The 23284-nt window shown below is 42.2% G+C and overlaps 2 protein-coding genes across 6 annotated transcripts in view; one reads left to right on the top strand and one right to left on the bottom strand.

The window, feature by feature from the left end:
- Positions 1-4454, top strand: part of LOC129716676 (lysoplasmalogenase-like protein TMEM86A) — a 35199-nt gene extending 30745 nt beyond the window's left edge. For 4 of the 5 annotated variants that reach the window (XR_008726659.1, XR_008726662.1, XR_008726660.1 and 1 more), the window contains 4 exons: positions 3217-3386; positions 3449-3755; positions 3805-4191; positions 4260-4454. Coding sequence is in view for 1 of the 5 variants with exons in the window: in XM_055666516.1 (XP_055522491.1) it covers positions 3217-3386; positions 3449-3755; positions 3805-4059 (732 nt within the window). In the remaining 4 variants the exon portion in view is untranslated. Of the gene's footprint in view, positions 1-3216; positions 3387-3448; positions 3756-3804 lie in introns of all 5 variants that reach the window. The other variant, XM_055666516.1, reaches the window with a different exon arrangement.
- A 44-nt stretch (positions 4455-4498) lies between these two features.
- On the bottom strand, positions 4499-23042 carry LOC129716655 (protein deltex). Its single transcript, XM_055666493.1, has 4 exons — positions 20995-23042; positions 20722-20930; positions 5448-5590; positions 4499-5376 (listed from the first exon to the last, which is right to left on the bottom strand). The coding sequence occupies exons 1-4, from the start codon at positions 22262-22264 to the stop codon at positions 5076-5078; spliced, it is 1923 nt and encodes a 640-aa protein (XP_055522468.1). The 5' UTR covers positions 22265-23042; the 3' UTR covers positions 4499-5075.
- Between the last annotated feature and the right edge of the window lie 242 nt (positions 23043-23284).

Raw genomic sequence — 23284 nt, 5'->3', positions numbered from 1 at the left:
TTATTATATTTTTTGAAAACTGCATAATGTAAACCGAACATTGATGATCATGGAGAAATAAAAACTAAAAATTCTTAAGAAAAAAATCCTAATAAAATGGATTTGGAAAAATTTCAGGAAACATTTTTTTTTTTCTTGAAAAGTTTAAAAGAAATTAAAAATAAATTTGTTTCCTTTTCAACGGTTTCTGCAAGATATGTTCGTGCAGTAAAGACTTTTTATTTGAAAAATAATAATTTAAGATCTTTTTTCTGATTTCCAGGTTATTTTTTTAAGTTTCGAAATCACTTATTTTGAAATGTTGGTCCCCAATATCATTTTTTTTATCAGCTTGACCATTTTGAGCACTGGATGCAAATAAGTTGAAGATGTTGGCAGATGACCAGAGAGATGCAACGTTGATGGACTAACAAATCAAAATGCCAAAAAAGTTGTGAATTCACTTCTGAAAAGTTTTGAATATATGTAACGCGTGATAAACGAATTACAGTCAAATCGCAATATTTTTCCTGAACGTAAAATAACATTATCTTTAATTTGAGAAAAAAAAACGCAAATCCATATCACAAGTTTATTCCCTAAATTATCAATTTTAAAATATTTTTTACTCTTAGGTTAAGTAGTTTTATGTTTACCCTTGGCTTCCCATGACTTTTTCCGATGATTTGAACAACGGAAAAATATTTTGTACGCAAAGTGCTGTTTTGTTTGTTGTTGCCCTAATAGGTTGTTATGCGTTGAATGAAAACGGTGCTTATATCATATTTTAAGAAGACAGACAAACATAATGAATGCACAAAATAGCTAACACGGTTATTGACTGCTTAGTGGAAAATTCGCAAATTGGAGAAAATCGCAAAATTTTTATTTAACCTGTCTACCATGGAAAGGCAAAAGTTGCATTTCATGTAACTAATCAACTGTTTGCATAGAATGTCCCGAGCAAATTCAGTAGAAGTGATGTTCGCTATTATTTCCAATTTAAGGTTCAAAAATTAACGTTCAACCGTTCAACCGTCAATAGAACATAACCTAGTTACCGTTTTTGACAATCGGGAATTTCTTGCAATCAAGCGGGAAAAAGTCGGGAAAAATGCGGAAACTCGAAAATGTTAAATGAGTGGCCACCCTGCTTAATGCTCCTGAAACGTTTTAAATAGGTTTTCTGAAATGTTTCAGAAAAGTGTCGAAATTGTTCCAAAAACCGTTGAGAAAGATGTTTCAAAACTGCCTTTGAAATGTTTCAAAAAAGTCTCAAAACTGTCTTGAGGGTATTTTTAGAGTGTTTCGCAATAGCTCAGAAAAATTTTGAAATGTTTCAAAACTGTCTCAATATAATTTCAATACAATAGAAAAATAATGTTTTCAAAATGTCTCAGAAACTACTCAGGATGTTTCAGGAATGTATCGAAAATGACACTCTTCCGCTAGTAAAAATTAAGGCTTTTCTCAAGCATCCTGCAGTTTGGGGTAAGGAATTTTCATCCATTTTCATGTCGTTCGAAATTAAACGATAATTTTCGCCATCTGCTTCCCACAAACTGAATAAATTAAATCGGTATTTTTATTTTTTTTATTTTATATGCCAAGCGGTAGCGTTAATACGCTGGAATCTAAAAGCTGGGACTTTGAGCGGAATCTAACAGTATTACAGAAGAGCGTAGCCATGTTGCTTACTTCGACACTGCAGCCTTACGGCTATCTGATAGATTCCAAGTTTGGTTTCGGATTGTTTTATTGGTTACTGTTGCACTAGGCCCAAGTTATATAATGAATGTAAGGTCAAAACCTCCAGGAGCAATTCAACCTGACAAGACCAAAGTCACAGATGAACAAATTTACTCTGGACTCGAGGTTCCAACGGTAAATATATGATTTGAATGGAGAACGTACCTGTTATCACCGGTTCATATTACCGATTTTACCTTACATACCACAGTAGTGTTGGCTATACCTTTCCAAGCCATCCAACCGTTGGTACTTATGTCGGCAGTCTTCCTCGTGTTCTTGGTCGTTCCTCCTCACGTCTGCTACCTTTATTCATGCCGTCATCTGTCCTCGATCGCTCTCTTTGACATGTCCCATGCAAGACCGTTCGCGTTCCTGCCCTATGTCACGTACCTGGTTCTTTTCGTTGTTCTACTGCGGCAATTTACATCTCGCAGCCGCAGAACGATAAGAAAAAGAGAGAAGGGAGTGGATTAACAACAAAACCAAACAGTACAATCAACACACATCCACATTTACGCTGTCAACATATTTTAAACCCTTTAACCACCCATAGACGCAAGAGAGTCATTCTAGCAGAAAAAGGGAAAAACGTACAACTGATAACGAATTTCTTTATTCCACTGGGTCAGAGCACACCCGCCCCTGGAATAAAGAAACGACCCCGCAACTCACGACGCAAGCAAGAAAGACATGCCAGACAGCTGTCGACGTTCAATGCATGGGGCATTGGTATACCGAAATTAACAAAAGTTACGATGCGCGACTAACTATTTTTGCGGTGCCAAATGCGCGATAATGGGTCGAATCAAAGAGAAAAAAGAAACGTTCCGACAGCAATCAGATTGTAACTGGGATTGACATATGGGAATAAAGAAATTCGCGCAGTTAAAATAGCTGATATTTAGTGAAGAAAAAAAAAACACACACACATGTATATATATAGAAAAATGATAATATGAGTAGTAGTAGTTGTGAGAGAAATTAGAAGGGTTAGTAATGCTACTTTATATCTATGAGTGCAATGGGTGGACGTCAGTCACGAGGTTTTGTTAGTAATGTTAGGGTTAGTATAAACCTCGCTTAAGCCCTACCGACCCCGCCAGTATTTAGTTTTGTTAGGTCATGCGAGACTAAAACCAGCGGTGTGATAAGTCAAGCGTAATCAAACATAACGAATGCTATTAGGGTGGTTATTGAATATTGAGTTGTTACTATTATATTATTACTATATTATTATTTATATTATTCAGCTGGGCATAAAAAATAAAATAAAAAATTATTATTTATATTATTAGTTGTCTAATCAAAAATTGCGTTAGGAAATACGCTTGACAGATCACCGTCAAGTCCTCCACCCATGGGTAGGGAAATTAAATCGGTATATTATTGATGTAGAATTATTTTATAGAGCAAATACAGACTGATTTGTGCAAAAAACATACGTCAACCCCTTCTCAACCTATATCTTGCTTTCTCTTTCCACAGGTCAAAACCGGTGGGCCACGTATGATTCTCTTTTTCATAACGGTAGCCCTGTACTTTTCACTGATCGGTCAAACGGAACCCCAGTCGGCGTCGTCTACCATTCTGAAATGCTTACCGATCGTTAGTTTGTGGATCTTTGTGCTCCTAACAGGATTCGAGCTGAAGAAAACGTACGTTTTTACATACGTAACACTTAACACTTTTCAATCTCACTTGTTATTCCACATTCCAGCCACCGCTACAAGCAGCTAATCCTGATCGGGTTGATCTTCTCCTGTGGGGGTGATTTGCTGCTCAACTATGACCTGTTCGAAGCCGGCATGGCCTCGTTTGGCGTGGCGCAGATATTCTACATATCAGCGTTCGGATTCAGTCCGTTAAGGCCCTGGCTTGGGCTGCCCCTGTACGGTGCCGGCGTGGCCGCTGTGGTACTCCTGTTCGATCAGCTGCCGCTGATCATCAAAATTTGTCTTCCAATCTATGGCGCCCTGCTGCTGACCATGTGCTGGCGATCGTGGGCCAGAATCGATAGTGTGAAGGTAAGACCAGGTTTTTTTTCGAATAAAATTATAATTATTCTACTTTCAGAATATCCTTCGGCTGACTTGCGGAGTGGGCAGTGCGGTGTTCGTCATTTCCGACAGTATTATCGCCTTCGACAAGTTCTATACTCCGGTGAGTAACGCCAAGATTGCCATCATGGTGACCTACTACGCGGCCCAGTTCGGAATCGCGCTCAGCGTGCTGGAGCAGACCACCGTCGTCGCTAAGAAAACTGCCAAAACCTCATCCTCCAGTTCCAAACGGCGCCAAAATGGTATGAAAGCTAAGAAATTGGCCTAAGTGAAACATAGTACGTACCACCAGCCCTCCCCTTCAGCTTCCGTCGTCTATTGGGTAGAATTTACGCTCATACTGACACAACAACAAAACACACTACACAAAACCTAGACACGAACTCAGTTCTGTTCACCGGTAAATTAACGAACTCCTTCGGCAGCACTGTTTCCTCGCTTATTCATCTTATTTCTCCTCTATTCTAGAAGAACATACGTAGACTGTGATTCTATATCTTCCCTCGAACTTTGATGGATTAACCAACAGCACAAAACAAAAAAAAACATCGTAAAATGTTCCCGTTTGAGTAAAATTACAATTGTAGACTATGAGACTGTTGTTAGCTGTTCAGATACGTTTTTTACCTATCGGAAAATACAGTTCAAACGTTCCTCCTCCTATTACTATTAAAGGGAAAACTTTCTCTGAAAGAAAAACTCTCAACTCTGAATAAGGGAACTGCTTCTACTATATTTTCGATTACTTAGAAATAATTTTCCTACGAGCGAATATAAAATGCAACGATAAAATTTCGAATGCCCAACCGGACTAAAAACTTTGAAGGAACATAAACTCTACGCATGTGAAACTTACTATAGAAAAAAAAAGCTAAAAAGAGCTCTAAATGCCGTAGGCGGTTCTTCGCGGGTTTCTTTGTACATTTGGAATGAGAATTAATACTAGTGTGGAGTACTCAAACTTATCACGCTAAGTTGGAAGAATGATGATACTTTATCTAGATAGAGCTTTAAAACTAATCGCAATAAGCTGCATTTCGTTTATCTAAAAACATAACCTCTTAGAGATTTCTATCGCGCAACAATTTCCCTACAAACTACACATTCGACACTGACCTGTATTGGCACTTTCTTCGCTTCTGAGTGAGTTTACTATAATAAAATCTGATAGGTAAATGCGAAAAAACAGAGGGTTAAAATACTATCAGAATCTCACTTGCTTTTTGGGGGGAAGACAACATAATTCGGGAAGACCTCCTCACTTCACTACAGTCTCAAATCGGGTCAATCAGTCACACCCAGATGCACCAGCTGTTGCATGCAGCGCTGCATATACTGCGGATCGGGAAACATCGAGTACTGAGTCTTGTGTTCGACGCTGTTCCACAGCACCACATCCTCCCGGCCGGTCGTTGCCGAGCGGCCAATCGAGAACAGCAGTCGCCGGTCGAAGGCAATCTTCAGATAGCGCAGAATCTTGCGCCCTAGCAGCCCATCCGGTAGATAGCAAGTGCGCGGAAATCCAACCGCAAAGAAGGCTCGCCCCGGGTGGGGATGTTCCGCGCCCTGGATGCCCGAGGCGATGCTGTGGAGGGGATGGGAAAAAGTTTGTTACTAGTGAGTTCTTTCTGTGGAAAATGATGTAGCAGGACTTACTTGTACGTAATTTGGATCGTATTTTGACCCTCGTGTCCCGGTAGGCTGCGTGGAATTACGATCCAGGACATCGTACCCGGGGGCTGATCGCCGATCTTCTCGCCGTACACCGACATGCAAATCGGGCACTCGATGTAAAGGGTCTGAAAATGAAAGGAAAGTGTTAATTTTTTTAAAATTGATTTGACAACTTTTCAGAAGAATTAGAGACTGTAGTAAAGTTTTAGCGAGAGTTGATGATTTCCTTAATCATTTTTTAAGATGCCACTGTTCTAACCGTACGATAAATATGGCCACCTGAAAATTTGCCGTTGAAACATTTCTGAAGTTCGAAGACTTCTGGTGCGTCGTCAAATCGGAACTAAAGGAAGTTGGAGCGAAGCAGGCAAGAGCGAAGATCATTCTATTCTTGATTCAGGAAGCTAAGACAGCCTTAGAAGTATGGACGAAGTTGGAGAAGACATTTGAGGACTCGAGCCTAACAAGGCGAATCTGGCTTTTGCACAAGCTGGTTAAGGCCACTCTCCGCTTTCGGGTTGTACTCCACCAAGTATGGTTCGCAACACTTTCCGTTTAAATACGGCCAGTGCGCGTATTTCCTCCGTGAGCAGCGTCACCGTTTCGAGTCCATAGAGAAAGTCGGGTCTAATAAGGGTTTCGTACATCGTCAGTATAGTGCGGCGGCGTATGTTCCTGGATCGAAGCGTCCTGCGCAGGACATAATAGGCTCGATTTCCAGCTTGAATATGTCGTTGGACCTTCTTACTTGTGTTATTGTCGCCGGTTACCAAAGAACCCAAGTATACAAGCTCCTCTACCACTTCGAATTCGTCGCCGCCCATGATCACCGCCCGTGAGAGGCGAGCTTCTTCCTTTCATAAACTTGGTTTTCGACGCATTTATTTTTAGTCTTCTAGCTTCCACTTTTATTCTGGCGTAGATTGCCTCCGCCGTCGTAAATTTCTCGTAATAATGTCCAGGTCGTCTGTCAAGCCTATGAGTTTGCTGAAAATCGTGCCTCTCGTTCCGAAGCCCGCTCGTCGGATTACACCCTCAAGGGCAATGTTGAACAACGTCCTTGTCTCAACCCTCTGCGCGCTTCGAAGGGATTCGAGGATGTCCCCGACACGCACACGTAACACATCACTCGGTCTAAGGTAGCTTTGATAAATCGTGTCAGTTTATCCGGAAAATCGTAGTCGTGCATTATTTGCCGTAGCTGGTCTCAATCGACTGTATCATACGCTGCCTTGAAGTCCTCGAAAACATGAGTTGGAGTGAAAATTTGATACGTAGTAGCGCGTGCTTGTGTGAAGCCCGCTTGGTACTGCCCTACGTATTTTTCCGCTAAAGGAGATAGACGGTGGAGCAGAATCTGGGAGAGAACTTTGTAAGCTGCGGTAGCTGCTGCATTGTAGCCGAACGCCCTCTTTATAGACGGGGTATTCTACTCCTTCCATCTATTCCTCCGGTAGTCTCTCTTCCTCCCAAATCCTAGAAATTACCCAGTGGAGTGCCGTTGCTAGTGCCTCTTTTTCATGTTTATAGAGATTGAGTGACCCAATTTCCCGTTTGATCTCCAGGATATGTTTGAGTAAAATCGGCCATCAATGAGAACATGGTCAATTCGATTTATTATTCGGTGGTCAGGTGATCTCCAGGTGGATATCTTTGCGTGGAAAGAAAGTGCTTCTAAACACTAGGCCTCGAGAAGCTGTGAAGTTAATGCATCGTTGGCCGTTGTCGTTCGTGTCGATGTGTAGGCTGTAAGGCCCTATCTCCGGTCTATACATCGCTTCCCTACCAACTTGGGCGTTCATATTCCCAATGACGATCTTAATGTTCCGTGACGAGCAGCCGTCGTATGTTGCCTCCAACTGCGCGTAGAACGATTCCTTCTCGTCGTCAGGTTTACCTTCGTGCGGGCAGTGCACGTTGATGATGCTGTAGTTGAAGAAACGACCTTGATCCTCAACAGACACATCCTCTCGTTGATCGCCTTCCAATTGATCACGCGAGCCTGCATTCTGTCTATAACACAAAAACCCTGCTGGTTGCTGTTGATGCTACCTGTGAATTTAGACGCTCTCAGCCCACGTGGTAAATTTGCGAATAATTTGAAGATGGAGATCATGGTTGAACTGAAAAACGAAATTCGTTCAAGCTTCACTGCCTTGATCAACTCTAGTTCACTCACGCCAAAATTATCGACCCGGCCGATCTATCCGATGCGATCTGTTCAAAGCCGACGGCTGTTTCAAAAGTCTGAAATTGTGGAACATTGTCAGTCTGATCTAATGTGTGGAACTGGAAATTCGCTGTCGCTTTCGGATGGAACATTCATCGTACCACCCCCTAGTCAAAAATTCTAGATCTTGTCCCGAATCTCTTGTTACGTCATTGCTGAAAAGGTCTGCGAGTTGGCTGAGCAAAAGTTTGGGCAAAAATGACGATGAAGCTGTTGGGCTGGTAGCCAGGGGAAAGGATATCGAATCCCTGTCATTCATTTCATTTAGGGTTGGCATTAGTTCTGACTTAAAAACTAAGACGCTTTCGATCTCAACGTGGCCTAGAAGAATGCGCGAGTTCAGAGGCATCAATGCTGCTGTATATTCTTGGACTCTTCTACAATCGCTAAACGCAGATTCTCAACAATCTTCATGGATCGAATGTCAACTCACTCCTTAGGATCGAAGGACTAAGTAGTAATGACGGAGTGAATTGTATACAAAATACCATCCATCCTGTTTTCCTCGCTCCGCAGTCGTGCCATTTCAGCCAGCGACCAGCTGCCGTCCCAGGCCTGCATGTGGGCTTGAATTGGGCATTGGGCATTGGGTAAGTGGATTTCAATCCTCACTGATAAAAACTTGAAAAGTCTACCATAGTTTGGATACCGATTGTCGATGGCCAAAAGTCCTCCTCCAAGAAAAAAGTACGCACTTAGTACTTGATGCTTTCAGTGATTGGAGCAACCGTAATCTTCTGTGTGTAAAAAAATGTAATGTAATTCACATTACGAAGATGTCATTTCAAGAACCAACAATTAGCTGGGGTCCTTGTTAGAATTGCCGATGGATGTCGCGATCCACTGTGTATGAATGTTTTGTACTGTGCCCTGGTACATTCGATGCTAGAATCAGCGGTTGTCGCTTTGTATTCGTTCCAGGGGCGACTCGTGGCTTTTGCACCTACCTGTTCAGCTACAAATTTTTAAAATCGCAGTTTGAGGAAGTAATCACAATCCACAGATACCACAATAGATCAAACAATGGTCGCAGTGGTTCAGTCTTTTACAAGGGAAATCACATTCATGTCCGCGTAATCACGCAAGTCATTCTATTTGTAACTATTTGAAAATGAAACTAAAAACCAATAAAATATTAATATAAATTTGCGATTGAAACATATTTTTTGCTTGGCGTTCCCATGTGCAATGCACAGGTTGCACCTATGGACGAGTCGCCCCTGATTCGTTCCACATGGTCTGGAAGCAAATCGTGCGTATGGCACTCCTTGTTTTACTAAGTTTGCGCCACCCCATTTTGAATCCAACTGACCTAAAATTTCGCACAGGGTACTTTTCGGGCAGGTTAACAGTTTGTATAGGGTTTTTTCCTAAATTTTTTGATTACTTTTTTCTAATACAAGTGATTGGCACCCTACTACACACCCATCATATTTCATAGAACTCTGAAAGGGTGCTGCCAGCCCATCAGTTGATATCCTCATTTTTAGGTAATTGAAAGCAAGGTTGCAAGGCTTTCCGCAAAATCCGCGCCATGGAGTAGTAAAAACGCGCCAAATCCGCAAAATCCGCAAAAAACGCGAAATCCGCGCCGACTGTAACAACCCTGGACGTTGGAGAGAAGGAGATCTAACACACAAATTTTCTTCGTTGCGAAGATCCTGACAAATTAAATTGGTTCACCTGCTTTTCTAGCGAAACTGATTCTCTACACTCCGGAAAGGAATCTGCGGAGACGTCAACTTGATCTTGAAGGTAAGGTATAGTCGGTACGGTTAGTATAATGCGATTAAGTTCTTGTCGACGAGGTTCAACGAGGTTGCAGAGATCGCAGCAAGCCAAGAGGGCGAATAGACGTACATTTTTGACGTGGTTCTAACTTCACTAGAAAAATTCGCAAATTATGTTCTTTGTGGTTCTTAATTACCAGTAGTGCAATGGTGTTTTATTGTGTTTTGAAAATGCCATCTCAGATCGATCCGGCATAATGTCCTTCAAACCTTCAGCGAAATAGCGGATCGGAGTCGAGGTGTTTTAAAACAAAAGCCGCAACGGAAAAATTAACAATGACAGCAGTGAAAAATTTGGAAATTAAAAGGCATGGCCACCATCATTTCGTCGCTGTCGCTGCGGGCGTTCAATGTCAAAGCATTTTTAGTTTCGATTTCAATGACAGTTGGGGCTTGTCAAAAACGAACGTCGACAAGAACGGCATCCTGGATGGTAAGTTTGTTCCATGTGACTGTTCACAAGCGAAAGTTAATGCACGCGAAATGTCACAAAGAAGCAATAAATTTTACTTAAGAAACAAAGGATATACACACTTAGTTTCTTTTACCGAACTCAGCAATCTTTTTAACGAGTTCTCAACAGCTTAGCCATCAGCAATCTGTTCAGCAATTTATTTGCTTGACGAGTGCTCAGCAATTTTTCATTCTCGCTGAAACGTCAAACATAGAAGATAGCTTAGTAAAAATTTACGAAGCGTTCATCAAAAATTGCTGCAAGAGTCGGTATTTACAAAGCTGACTATTCGTCACAAATTACCGAGCGTTCTGTAAATTTACAAAGCTCACGATTCGTCACAAATTACCGAGCATTCTGTAAACGTAAAGTTTTTTAATTTTTTTTTCCTGTATGGACTTCCTCACTGCGACCAGAATCGTAGATCTATTGTGAGATATGCCCGGGTGTCTGCTGTATCCCGCACTTCTGTTAATAGCAATACAGTGGCATGCTTATTATTATTGTTCATCAGTGCTTGTGTGTAATGTGATACTCTTCCTTACACGCTTACTGTTCTACTATACCGATACTCGTTCCTCTTGCCAAATATCACCAATTATAATTCCCTGGAGAAGTTTCGTAGTGCGTCCTTCTGGCCAGTTTTATTGATAAGAGGGACTTATTTTTTGTTAAGAGGACGTTACGCAAAGGTATTGTAGATTTCAGCGTAAAGGAAGGGTAACTGGTGGGGAGCCTGAGAACAAACCCATGCTTAAGTCCTTTTTGACATCAGGTGGCCTGGTTCTACTAAGATTCGAACCCACGACCATCCCGCTTGACAAAGCGGACTCTGTAACCTTGCGGCTATGCAGCTCCCCTAAAGTTTTTTCATGGTTACGAGAGAAATATAAACCATTGTGAAAGTTGCTATTGCAACTATTGAATAATTTTATAAACGAATTCCGGATTGTTTAGATCGATTATACTGGTGTTCCCAGCACATTCGAGTAAAAACTTGATACGTTTAATGTTATGATGAATACGGGCTTTTTATTGCAGGCTTCTAGTAAACTGCTTTCCTGTGGTGGAAAAATTTCCATATGCTGATTGAATAGATCGTGTACCTCCACGTCGTTTTCTTGTAGATTTGAAAGTAAGATAACCATTTAATTTTTTTTTTTTGAAAATCACACGCGAAACACTTTAAAAACTCAGCTTCGGAACTCTTTGAATATTTGAAAATGGCGGACATTTGATGTTTCGTTTTGACAGATGCAGAAAAATTGCCGAACAGTATAGTAAAAAACAACAAGAGTTCAGTTAAACAATTGAAGAGTTTTCAGCAACACCCAGGTAGATGCAGACAGATCGTCAAATTTTTACTGAACTTTATGAAAGTGCAGAACATACTTTAGTTTACAGAAAAGGTCAGTAATGTTTTTTGCTGAGCTCGTCAAGTGCCCTTTGCATAACGGTAATTTGGTAAAAACTTCAACTGACATCAGTTATTTTTGAGAAAATTACAAAATGATCAGTATTTTTTCAAATTTACTGAACATGACCGTAAGAAAAATTACTGAAAATTAAAACGAGAATAAGTGTGTAGACAAATTCTTTATATTTATTGAACTCAAATTTATTTCCTTATTCGTATTCCTTTTAGAGAGCGAGTAATGGCGCTATAACCATAAGCTAAATATGCTAGGACTAGTACAGTTAGTACATACTCAAGTTTCAGCCGTAATAGTTGAAGCGAGTAGGGGCGCTTTTTCGAAACCCGAACATAAGGAGGAATACCTAAGTTCCATCCCCGGAAATTGGTCAACAAAGGAGTGTACTTTCTTAGCTTTGTCAATCCCAACGAATTATATTACATCTTACATACGGATCGGTTGGTACGGAATCTCCCTGTTCTTAGATTATATTGCGCTACACAGTAGGCCTGGCCGTTGACAAGAAAAATCTATGAAAATTATTTTTTTTAAATGGTGGATATTATTTTCCAGGATCCTTTCTAGTACTGGCTGTGTAAATGTAGACTAGACGAGGTTCAACGAGGTTGCAGAACTGTTCGATTTCAACGAACCCATCCACACTTTTTTACGTCGACTAATGATTCGCTAATAATTGTTAATCGTAACTCATCTCTACTTGTTAATTTCTTTCATTCAGACAAAACATTGTCAAATTAACTTTTTGAATAAAACACATAACATATTTGCTTGTCACCCACATTTGTGTTGTTAATTCTAGATGCGCCCTGTTGTTTTCGCTTGATTGTAGAGTAGATAGATAGGTATGTACTCATTTGCCATGTGCAGATGGTTTCCATAACTTGTATTAAGTCTCTTCAGGGTTGGGCTGAAGTTTGAAGCTTCTGTTGAATCACGCACATCAATGAGTTGAAATCTCCTGCACTTATGAGGTATAGAGCAGGACGTAAAATGTGCGGTGACAAGGAACTATTGAGAAATGCTTCTCTTAATCCTCTATTGTTCGAACCGGAATGCGCATATATCTTAACAACTGTTACCGTGCTGGATCGAAACCCGTACAGTATCGAAATCCGTACACCTTGATGTTTTCCTTCAGTTTTAAGCTTTATAAAAGTGAAAATTCATATGATAGTTATATGTACATATCCGTTGAGTTGTTGGCCTTCTGTTAAATTAAATTATGCGCCAGTAGGCCATGAAATAAAAATATTAAAAATGAAAAATCAATCGTGTATCGGTTTCAGTTGTCATTTCGTTGTATCAGTAGAGAAATTACTAAGGAAACGTTCTTCAGATAAAAAGGATTTTCAAGTGGGATATAAGTGTTTTACTCAGTGAATCTTTTTAAAATTGATGGAAAAGGTAAGTCTTTGTCATTTTCGAACTGTATATTGCCTAATGAATAGTGTAAGTTGTATTTATTCAACAAAAACTGCCGTACGGATTTTGATTCTTTTTATTTGCTTGAATCGAAATCCGTACAGCTTGTGTATCATGCATATATTGTTGAACTTTCTTCTTGTTTTCAGCATATAATGGAAGAAAACAAGTATAAATATACAGCAAACAATTTTAAACGAGCTGTGACTGAGGTGCGCAAGGGAAAGTCGTACCGGGAAGCTTCGAGAGGTTCCGGCGTTCCGGTTACTACGAAACGCTACGAAAATTGCACTATTTCAGCTGATATCGAAAATTTGAAAACCGTGTGAAACTTTAGGAGCCAGTTGATCCTCAAATATACTTTTTCGGTAATTTAAAGATAAATTATAAATAAAAGATGTTCATTTTTGTACTTCTTCATCTATACGAAGTTTGATTTATTGTTGTATGGACTTTTATCCAGTCTATATCGCGTGTGTGCGGATTTCGATTCAAAAGTGTACGGGTTTTGATTCAGACAAAAAACTGTGTACGGATTTCGATTCAAAACATGTTCTATTTAAACATGATTTTTTCGAGTTTCGGAGTGATTTTAATCATTTGGCTGGAAAATAGTGATAAAATATAAGTAGACCTATAACTAAACATGTCAGTTTAAAGCAATATGTGATTTCTTGATTTTATATTGACCGTCGAAGATTATCATGTGCTTAGGTGTACGGATTTCGATCCAGCACGGTACTGTGTTTTGTGTAGTGACAGAAATTATCCTGAATTTTCCACTACGTTGAGTATCGGTTATACTAATTACATGTCGAATCAGTGTTGCAGTAGCTCTGTTGTGTTCATCTATGTTGTAAATTGCCTCAGCCCTGGAAACTCGAAATCGTTGAAAGCGACTTCTTGCATGCAAATAATGTCTAAATTCAATGTCCAAATTTGATGTCCACAGTTGCCATAACGGTGAGTACCTTGTCTACTTCGAATCATTCAACGTCCAGCGCCTTCGCGAAGATGTCTGCCAACTGATGCAAAAAACGGGTAGCCAAATCAATGCCGGGTGCTTCTTGCTTGACCACGAGACTGTGGCCGTAAACTTCGAACAAGAAGCCACTTACTGATTTTCGAACCACTGTATCCGCCTCAGTGTAAAGGAAATAATGTTCGTTGAACTTGACGTCTCTTGGAATAACGAGTTTGCTCGACAATGGGGTCTAATTTCGTTTCTTTGCTGGTTCAGGATATATGTCATAGCATTACACCCGAAAATCCGTACTCTATCCAGGTCTAGTTTTGCGTTCACCCACTTCTCTGCTACGTTTACACCTAAAGTCACCGTTTAGGAGGTACACTGCCGTCGGAGTCGCTTCGGACCACAACACCTTCGCAGTTTTTGAATTAGGTAGAAGTGATCTTAGCTTTTCAACTAGCCTTTGAATAAAGCGGCAGACTGTGAGACTTTTATCTACCACTGAGCTGTTGCTGTTGCTTCATAGTCTTTGAAACTTTGAAACACCTTTGACTTGCGCTTAATGTTATAGATTACAACGATGTGCGTCCAATCGTGAACGATACGAAATAATTCTTGGACTCTTTCAAACGGCTCCTGGCACTGCTTTGTCATAGCACATGAGTTGCAGAATCTAATCGAATCTAGGTTGATTGCAAAATCAGGAATCATCACGAGTTACGCAAGGTTGTTTAGCGCTTGTTGACTTGCATGACCGGTGATGCCACAACTTGCTTACCTGCTCAAAAGAAACGACATCCAAAGTTAGCATCTACATATTGCCTCGTGGATACGCTACACCGATTAATTCACCACCCTTCTTGAACTCCGCTCAGTCCTGGCCTCCGCGAGAAGTGAAAAGTACATCAATACCATCTTGTGTTGTGAGAGCTCCTTACTGCCGGTACCCGGATAACTGTCCCATAATGAAAAACAACATGTTGAGAAAACGGCGATTTGATATTATCCGTGAATTTTCGGATTTCCAGCAATTACATCCAGAACCAATGACCATAACAGTTACATGGCAGCACAAGTTGATCGTTGAGAACAAAAAAAAACATGGATGGAATTGGTTTTACGTTATATAACTTGAAAAAAAAAACAAAATGGGACAAAATATGCGGGTACATTTCAAAAGTACTCGCATATTTTGTCCCATCACATATGCATTCAACCAGCAACCGGCGGTATCATTGGAAACGTAGATTGTACTACAAAAAAAAACAACATTAGTCTAGTTAATTAAATGACATACTTCTATATGCCTAAAATAATCCGATATACACTAATCTGGAGCAAAATTATATGTTTGCAGTTTGTACCACTATGCAGTGGGACTGTAATGCGGGTACTTTCAATATGGGACAAAAACAACTTGGTATTTTTTCCATGTTTTTTTCATACAAAAGTTTCAATTTCCATTTTTTTACAGAAAAATGATAACAATTAAGTCGATTCCCGATGATAACTCAAAAGTGACCAAAATCAGTATGGGACAGTTATGCGAGTACCGGCAGCTTAGCCAAAGATACTCCTTTGTTAGACATCCTTGAATTACTCCATACTTCCCGAACCAATGTCACGGTGTTCTTGGCCACATCAATAATGCAAGCATCTTTCATTTTCCGCATATACCGCAGATGATTGACATTCTTCACGAGATGATCACTGCATTCAGTGTCTAGGGAGAACTGGATTCTCCCGTGTTCAGATTTTTTTTCTGGTCACCATTCACGCTACTGCCTCTTCATCGACTGTCACTAATAGCTGTTAGTAGTAAGCTATGAATTTGATTTTTTTAATAAACTTCACTTCACTCTAATAGTTGCTACAAACTAGACGTGTTTCTATCAGGTTATGGGCACAGCAACGCTAGCTCCATAGTGACCTATATCTGCGTAGCAACTGAAGTAACAAGAGCGAAAATTTTTTTCTTATTCGCTGTGAGAAGTTGAAGAAGCTCAAGATAATTTTCAAAAATGTCGCTGAATGGAATTGAAGATGATGTTGGTAATAACAGAAATGCTAATCGAGGACAGGACAGAGGAAGGTCTGGTTCCAGGTTTCCTGCGGCGGGTGGAATTACGTTACCAGCAACGGAACGTCTTCGTGGACGGGAAAATTACACCTCGTGGGCGTTTGCAACCAAGATGCTCCTGATTCGAGAAGGAACTTGGGACGCTGTTACACGGGATGAAGACGATCCGGCGGATGGTAGTTCCCTTCGAGTACTTGCCACCATCTGCCTCAGCATCGAGCCAGTAAACTACAGTCTGGTTCAAAGTGCAGGAACGGCAAAAGTGGCATGGAAGAATTTGAAAAACGCATTCGAGGATGACGGGATGACCAGACGGATTGGTTTGTTGCGAAAACTGACCAGTATCCGGCTGTCTGAATGCAGTTCTGTGGAGGAGTACGTAAGTCAGCTGATGTCGACCAGTCATAAGCTCTCTGAAGTTGGCTTCAAGGTCGACGATACGTGGTTGGCGAGTCTTCTTCTGATGGGCCTACCGGATATGTACGAGCCTATGATTATGGGCCTCGAGGCGTCTTTTTTTTTTTTTTTTTGCGTCGGAGTGTCAGAAGCGAGAGGCCAATGACAAAAAGGAGAAGAAATCATCAGGCAAGTATGCTGCATGTGAAGTGAAGTGAAGTGAAGAAGTGCCCGTGAAGCGTCGTCTGGCGCGAACGAGGATGGATTTTTGACTCGGGGGCAACGTCTCACATGTGCCACAACAAGGCCATTTTGAATTGTGCCAAAGAGGTGGTGCAGCATATCAACGTAGCGAGCTATGCGGAATCTTTGGTTGTTGCAACCGGAACAGTGAACCTCGTAGCAGATGTGCAAAGTTGTTCGTGAGATTTGATGATGGCTAATGTCCTATGCATTCCAGACTTAGCGCTCAATTTAATGTCGGTGAGCAAAATTTGTAACAGCGGATATCGTGTAGTCTTCATGAAGGGCGCTTGTGAAGTTCGATCGAAGTTCAACGAACTAGTCGCTGTTGGCAGGGAGGAAGGTGGCCTCTACAAGTTGTGCTTGGCCAATCAGCAAATTTCGTGTGCGGCAAAGGAAGCAGACGACATGGTTCTTTGGCACCGGCGAATGGGTCATCTGCACCAACAGAGCCTAAAGCAGCTACGTGAAATGGCTAGTGGCATTCGATTCCGGGATGCAGTCATTCCCACGTGTACTGTACAAGGGAAGCAGAATCGTCAGCCATTTAAGAATAAGGGCACTAGAGCAAGTGAAATCCTTGAATTAGTGCATTCGGATTTATGTGGGCCGATGGAGAACGTATCGATAGGCGGAAGCAGATATTTTTTGACGTTCATCGACGATGCTAGTAGGAAGGTGTTTGTCTACTTCCTCAAGTCAAAGAAGCAGGTGCTGGATTGTTTTAAGGATTTCAAAGCTTATGCTGAGAATCAAACCGAAAAACATATCAAGCGACTACGGACGGACAACGGCTTAGAATACGTAAACCAAGAAATGGAACGGTTTTTGCGAAGTTCAGAAATTCATCACGAAATGACGGTTCCTTACAACCCGGAGCAAAACGGTCTCGCTGAGCAAATGAATCGAACCGTGGTTGAAAAACCGCGATGCCTGCTATTCGATGCTAAGATGGACAAAGCTTTTTGGGCGGAAGCTGTTGCGACTGCTGTATTTTTTATCGACCGATCTCCGACGAAGGGGTTAACTGTGACTCCAGAAGAAGCATTCGGTGGCAAGCAACCAGATCTTTCTGAGCTGCGAGTATTTGGCGCAAAGGTAATGTGTCATGTGCCTAAAGACAAAAGGCAGAAATGGGATGTAAAATCCGAATCAGGGATTTTTGTCGGATATGCGGTTCAAGCGAAAGGATTTCGAGTTTATGTTCCAAGGACCAAGAAGGTTATTGTAAGCCGAGATGTCGTTTTCCTGAGTGAGGTAGCAGAAACACCGATTCTGAACGAATCAGCCGAGTTGGTTGAGGATTGGATACAGTTAGAGAGCTGTGGTCCAGTCGATCAAAAAGTGATTAATCCTCCGTCCGATACACCAAACAGTAACAACCACGAAACCGACGACGAGTCGGATCTCGACAGCACGTATGGTGATACCGAATGTGAAACCGACTATGGCAGCGCAAACGATACTGTGGTAACGATGTCTTCTCCAGCACCAGTGCTCCCTCCGCAAAAAGAGGATCCACACAATGTGGTCAGGCGCAGTGGCAGGGAGCGCACACTTCCAGGCAAGTATACCGATTATGAGATGACTTGCAGTATTCTTCCTCAAAACATTCCGTGCCCACAGGAAATCGACGAACCCCAGTCATTTAAAGAGGCAATAGGCTGCGGCGACGGACAGTCGTGGCAGAAAGCGATGGTAGAAGAGTTCGAGTCCTTGAAGAGCAACAAAACCTGGGAGCTAACTAAACTTCCTCCGGGGCGAAAGGCGCTGAAATGCAAATGGGTTTACAAGTTGAAGACAAATGCCGACGGATCGGTGCAGCGCTATAAAGCTCGGCTTGTAATTAAGGGCTTCTCTCAGATAAAGGGTGTCGACTACAATGAGACGTATTCTCCAGTCGTCAGATATGCCAGTATTCGCTATCTGCTGGCCCTAGCTGCACGAATGAACCTTAGCATCTACCAAATGGATGCAGTGACGGCTTTTCTTCAGGGCAACTTGACAGACGAGGAAATTTATATGGAACAACCCGAAGGTTTCGTGGACAAAAAGGATTCCAAAAAGGTTTGTCGTTTACGAAAGGCGCTTTACGGTCTAAAGCAGGCCAGTCGGGTCTGGAATGCCAAGCTTGATGCGAAATTGCAGCGGATTGGCTTGAAACGCTCGAGTTTCGATCCGTGCGTGTACTACAAAGTCGGTGATGATGGCATTATTATTGTTGCTGTTTACGTTGACGATTTTCTGGTGTTCTCCAACCAGCCGAGATGGGTAGAATTCGTGAAAAGACAATTGATGGCGAAGTTTCACATGAAGGATCTTGGGGAAGCGGAACAAATTTTGAAAAGGAAATTGGGTATTCACCCCGCAGCAAACACATCGACTTGCGACACCATTTTGTAAGGGAACAGGTCGAGTTAAAAACTATTAAGCTGCTGCACGTATAATCGAAGCAACAGAAGGCTGATGTTCTGACAAAACCGATTACTGGACAAAAGTTTCTGGATGCCATGAAAGCTTAAGGAGTTACTAAAATTCATGCTTAAGGGGGAATGTTAGTAGTAAGCTATGAATTTGATTTTTTAATAAACTTCACTTCACTCTAATAGTTGCTACAAACTAGACGTGTTTCTATCAATAGCATTTCTTTCTGGTTTCTTAGAACGACAGTTTTGCATGTGCTCGACCTTGCCAGAACGATGACACTAACTGACCGGTAAACTGCAGCTTGTTCCTACCTACGACGAGTCGCGCACCACTCAAGTCATTCTGCCACTGTTTGCCCGTCCTTCTGCTCTACACTATTAAGTGCCGTCACCCGGGGTTCATAGCTGTCACGTAAAGTTAAGAATAGTTGAATTATCTAGTCACCTTCTTCCATTTTCACTTCTTGGGTCTTGAATTGCCGGACAAGCTCATCAAATGCAACGAAATGAGCTCGCATGGAGATTGCTTCCCTCTTTCGTAATCGTGCTAACTGTTTCCTTAGCAACGTTTCACTTGGAACGGATATTTTTTCACAAAGGTTTCTTTTGATGCCTTCCACATTTCAGCTGCCGTTTGCTTCTGCCGAACAAATTCAAAGATTTCGGTTTTACTCCACTTCACTAGAGCATAGTCTGCCGCTGAAGCTGGTTCTGTCAGTACAGATGAACCTTCGACTTTTCGTCATTTCCATGACCCCTTATCAACTTCCCAAGCAGTGCCTACTTCTTTATGGTAAAAAGGCTTGTAATATAAACGTTGACGGCTTCTTGCATCTTTTACTGGCTCTGGAGTTCTACATACACTTTTCCTTCTTCTTTTAGGTCAAACTGGATTGCATTGCCATTGCTCGCAATCAGTTGTAATTGATAAGCTACAAAATCACACCCAAATTGTGTTCGAAGTTCCGCATTACACCGCTGTCCAGATAGAACGTGTGTTCTTAACGAGTCCATAGTCTCAGGAGAGCTTTCAATGAGGATCAAGCTTTTAGATCCCTTAAAAACTCTTTTTTATTGAAATATTTGGTCAGACAGCGGTCGATCGAAAAATATAGTTTGCACTGCACGACAGCTGAATGCTAGCTGTTTTAGGCTGTATTTTTTGTGGTTGTTTTGTAGCATATTTTGTATGTTTTCACTATTGCATTTTCTCTGTCGTATCTTTCATGGCATTTTTTTTCCATCATATTTTTCTCGTGTAGTTTTTTCGCTGTATGTTTTATAGTTTTGTTGACAATTTTATTTTATTTTGCAGCAAATTGTAGAAAAGCAAAGCACTGGTGCTACATTCCGATTCGGAACTTAACCTTCTGTTTACTATACACAGGCTTCGCAGCCAACCGTTAAGAGTACAGGACAATTGCGGGGCTAGCGCTACGTTCCCACTAACACTAACAGTCTCTCCCGAGTCAAGTTTCGAACCTACGACGAATGGCTTGTTAGGCCAGCATCGTACCTCGAGACCAACTAGGGAGGCTTGAAGCAAATTGTACTGTTTACATAAATTATTCCAAATCGAGCTAAGAGTGGCGAACAAATTTTTACAGGGATTCAAGAAGCTTTGATAGTATACAATATAGTAATATTTCAATGCTAGAAGCTGTTACATATTCTGGAACAGTTGATACCTTTCCAGTAGTTTATGTATTTCGTTACTTTAAGAAAAATTGCTTTCGATTGGATCACAGAACTGTCAAGACAAATGCAGATATTTTTGGTTCAAACTATAACACTAAACATCGCACTCACCTTCTGACTATCCTTTTTCTGGCCCAGAATCAGCTCGTTCAAGCAGTTAAGATGCATCAGGTGCTGGCAGCGGGACAGCGAAACCGTCGGATTGAGATTACTGTGTCGCAGTTCCTCCATGCACATCGGGCAGGGCTGAGCGTGCGGCCACTGTGGTGGATCTACCACCCGGACGAAGCGCGAAATCATGTCGCTTGCCGGATCGACACCTAAAAATGCGAGAGACGTAATTAGTTTCGCGTTGTACTAAGTCTGTTAATCTCAAAAACCAACCAACAATAGCTCCGGGAATGTTCGGCTGCGACGAGGACGTAAACACGTCATCGCTGCCCATCGAACAGTTCAGCAGATCGGACACCGAACCGAGATTGTTACTTCGGCGGCTGTTGCTGTCCTTGCTTTCGTGGCTCAAATATGTCGACACGGTGTCGACGCTCGGCCTTCGGCCGGAGTTGATACTAGAGGAATCGGTTTCGATTAACGATTCGCCCCGACTACGGGATTTACTACGCTGCCGTTGGAAGGCCATCGTTCGCCCCTTGGGATGACTCCGTAACGAGTGCTGATGGGTGCTTGATTGGAAGTGTTGCTGCTGCTGCTGATGCTGTTGTTGATGATGATGATGGGGATGATGTTGAAGCGATCCAGTTTGGCCTCCGGGTCCGGCCAGATGTTCAGGGGTACCTAACTGTTGCTGATGATGATGGTGATGATGTTTCGTTCCGAATATGTTGAGATTGTGTAAAATCTGCCGGGCCAGGTTTGTTGGTGTTACCGGGGGTATGTCCAATTGTTTGGCCATCTTCAGCGTCTTTGTGGGTCGCTTCTGCTGCTGATGGGAAGTGCTGCTGCATAACACAGGTTGTGATTTTGATTTCACCTGAAGTTGCGCGGGAGAATGGGATGGTTGCGATTGCGTTGCGAGGGGGATTGTGGTAGGAGTTGGTGTCGTAGCCATCACCATGTGATTGGGTTTTGGGGGAAGATTTGGCACACTGCTGCAGGTGACCGGGATCGGGCTGATTAGCTGCTGATTTGGCACTTTAACCAACGGATAGGGGGCTTGCTGTATCCGGCGGATACTTCGCAGCGGCCCATTCTGGTGACGAATTTGGGTGAGATTCAGGAAATTAATCGTGTACGGAAGATTGAGATGTGTTTTGGTGAGATCGATAGTTTGATCACCCCTGGCCCAAGCTTCCTCGATTACGCACTGCACCTCCATGGTGTAACTGTGCCAATCGTTGCCGGATGATCCGCACCACTCCCATTTGGTCCCTTTGCCTGCCGGGGAACTTGGCTTGTAGAAGTGTCTCCGAACGTTGGTTATGGCAAACTCCTGATCCTCGCAACACTGCGTCATCGTTCGCACATTCACGTAGTACTGCTCTAGCGAAGGATCGGCATCGCTCAGCAAAACACGCGTCAACTTTTTCCCGTGCGCTCGCTCCAGCTGTTGGGAAACGGCCGGACTGTACGGTAGCCATTTTCCGCCCCGAGATTCAAACTCCCAAACCACCACCGCATGACCAGAGCCTGTCATACCCACAACCTACTGAAATTGCTTCCACTGCCGAAAGGTCGAACTCAAATGATCGACTCGATCCAATTAGATTTTTTGGCGTACGACGCGCACACTTTTCTTCACACTTCTTATTACTGCTCTTGCAGGTGGCCAATTCTGGCATCGCTCGCGCTGCACCGGGAAGTTCGATATTAGAATTGATCTGTACTTCTGAAGATCATCGGGTTCATTCAACCGCTCCGAATCAAGCGCGAACGGATGCAGAGCACAAAACGAGAGCACTTATTGAACGGCCGATTATCACCGCGGGCAATTAAAAAACCATCTCAAAACCACCATTTAATGACTACTCGTCTTCCGCAAAAATGGGCAGCCATCGCGCACTTGTTGACAAGATCATGTTTAAGCCACTTTGCGCATCAGACGAAAAAAAAAAAATCACTTGCACACTACACTTCAACACTCATTGATTACATTTCGAGCACAAAATTTGCCATTCTAAGCTGCTAAAATGGCTCCTGGAATCAGTAAGCGCCTCTACCCTACATCTAATTGACTACACAATCTTCTCCGAAACTGAGGCACTTGATGGCTGGCAATCGAATTCAATCCACAGCACAGCAGTCCGTCTGCCTCGCATACAAACAGAGCCAGCGAGAGCGAGTGGAAAAAAATCAAGATGGCGAGATTTATTTCTCATAAAGTATAGCTGGCAGCGCTTCTGTTTCGTGTGTGCGTGCCGCGCGTACTGATGGAACGAGCAAACGGTTTCAATCACATCTCACCTCACCAGCGAAAAAGGGAACGATTTTCATTCATTCATTCGCTCGATCGTTTGTTTTGTGTTTAACCATCACGCACACATTTATATAATTCAAGTGAGAGATTTTTTAAATGGACTGCAGCAAGCAGTTTTCCCATATGCACACGAACACGTGTGCGATGCAGCGCATCCCCCTTCGGCGATTTTATGTTTCACATACGCACGCATATCCCAATGCGATGCACCTGCGCATGAAGCAGTCAGTCAAGTGGCTG

Source organism: Wyeomyia smithii, chromosome 1, assembly GCF_029784165.1.
Source record: "Wyeomyia smithii strain HCP4-BCI-WySm-NY-G18 chromosome 1, ASM2978416v1, whole genome shotgun sequence".
In the NCBI taxonomy this organism is placed as follows: Eukaryota; Metazoa; Arthropoda; class Insecta; order Diptera; family Culicidae; genus Wyeomyia; species Wyeomyia smithii.
Note: the sequence above shows the minus strand (reverse complement) of the source record. Positions and strands in the feature narration are given on the sequence as shown.

What these genes read in the sequence shown, in the direction of transcription:
- LOC129716655 (XM_055666493.1), bottom strand. Translation starts at nt 22,264, where the DNA reads ATGACAGGCTCTGGTCATGCGGTGGTGGTTTGGGAGTTTGAATCTCGG. An exon ending in AGAAAAAGGATAGTCAGAAG is followed by an intron (nt 5,591 to 20,721) that starts GTGAGTGCGATG and finishes TTTCATTTTCAG; the next exon opens with ACCCTTTACATCGAGTGCCC. An exon ending in ACGATCCAAATTACGTACAA is followed by an intron (nt 5,377 to 5,447) that starts GTAAGTCCTGCT and finishes TCCCCTCCACAG; the next exon opens with CATCGCCTCGGGCATCCAGG.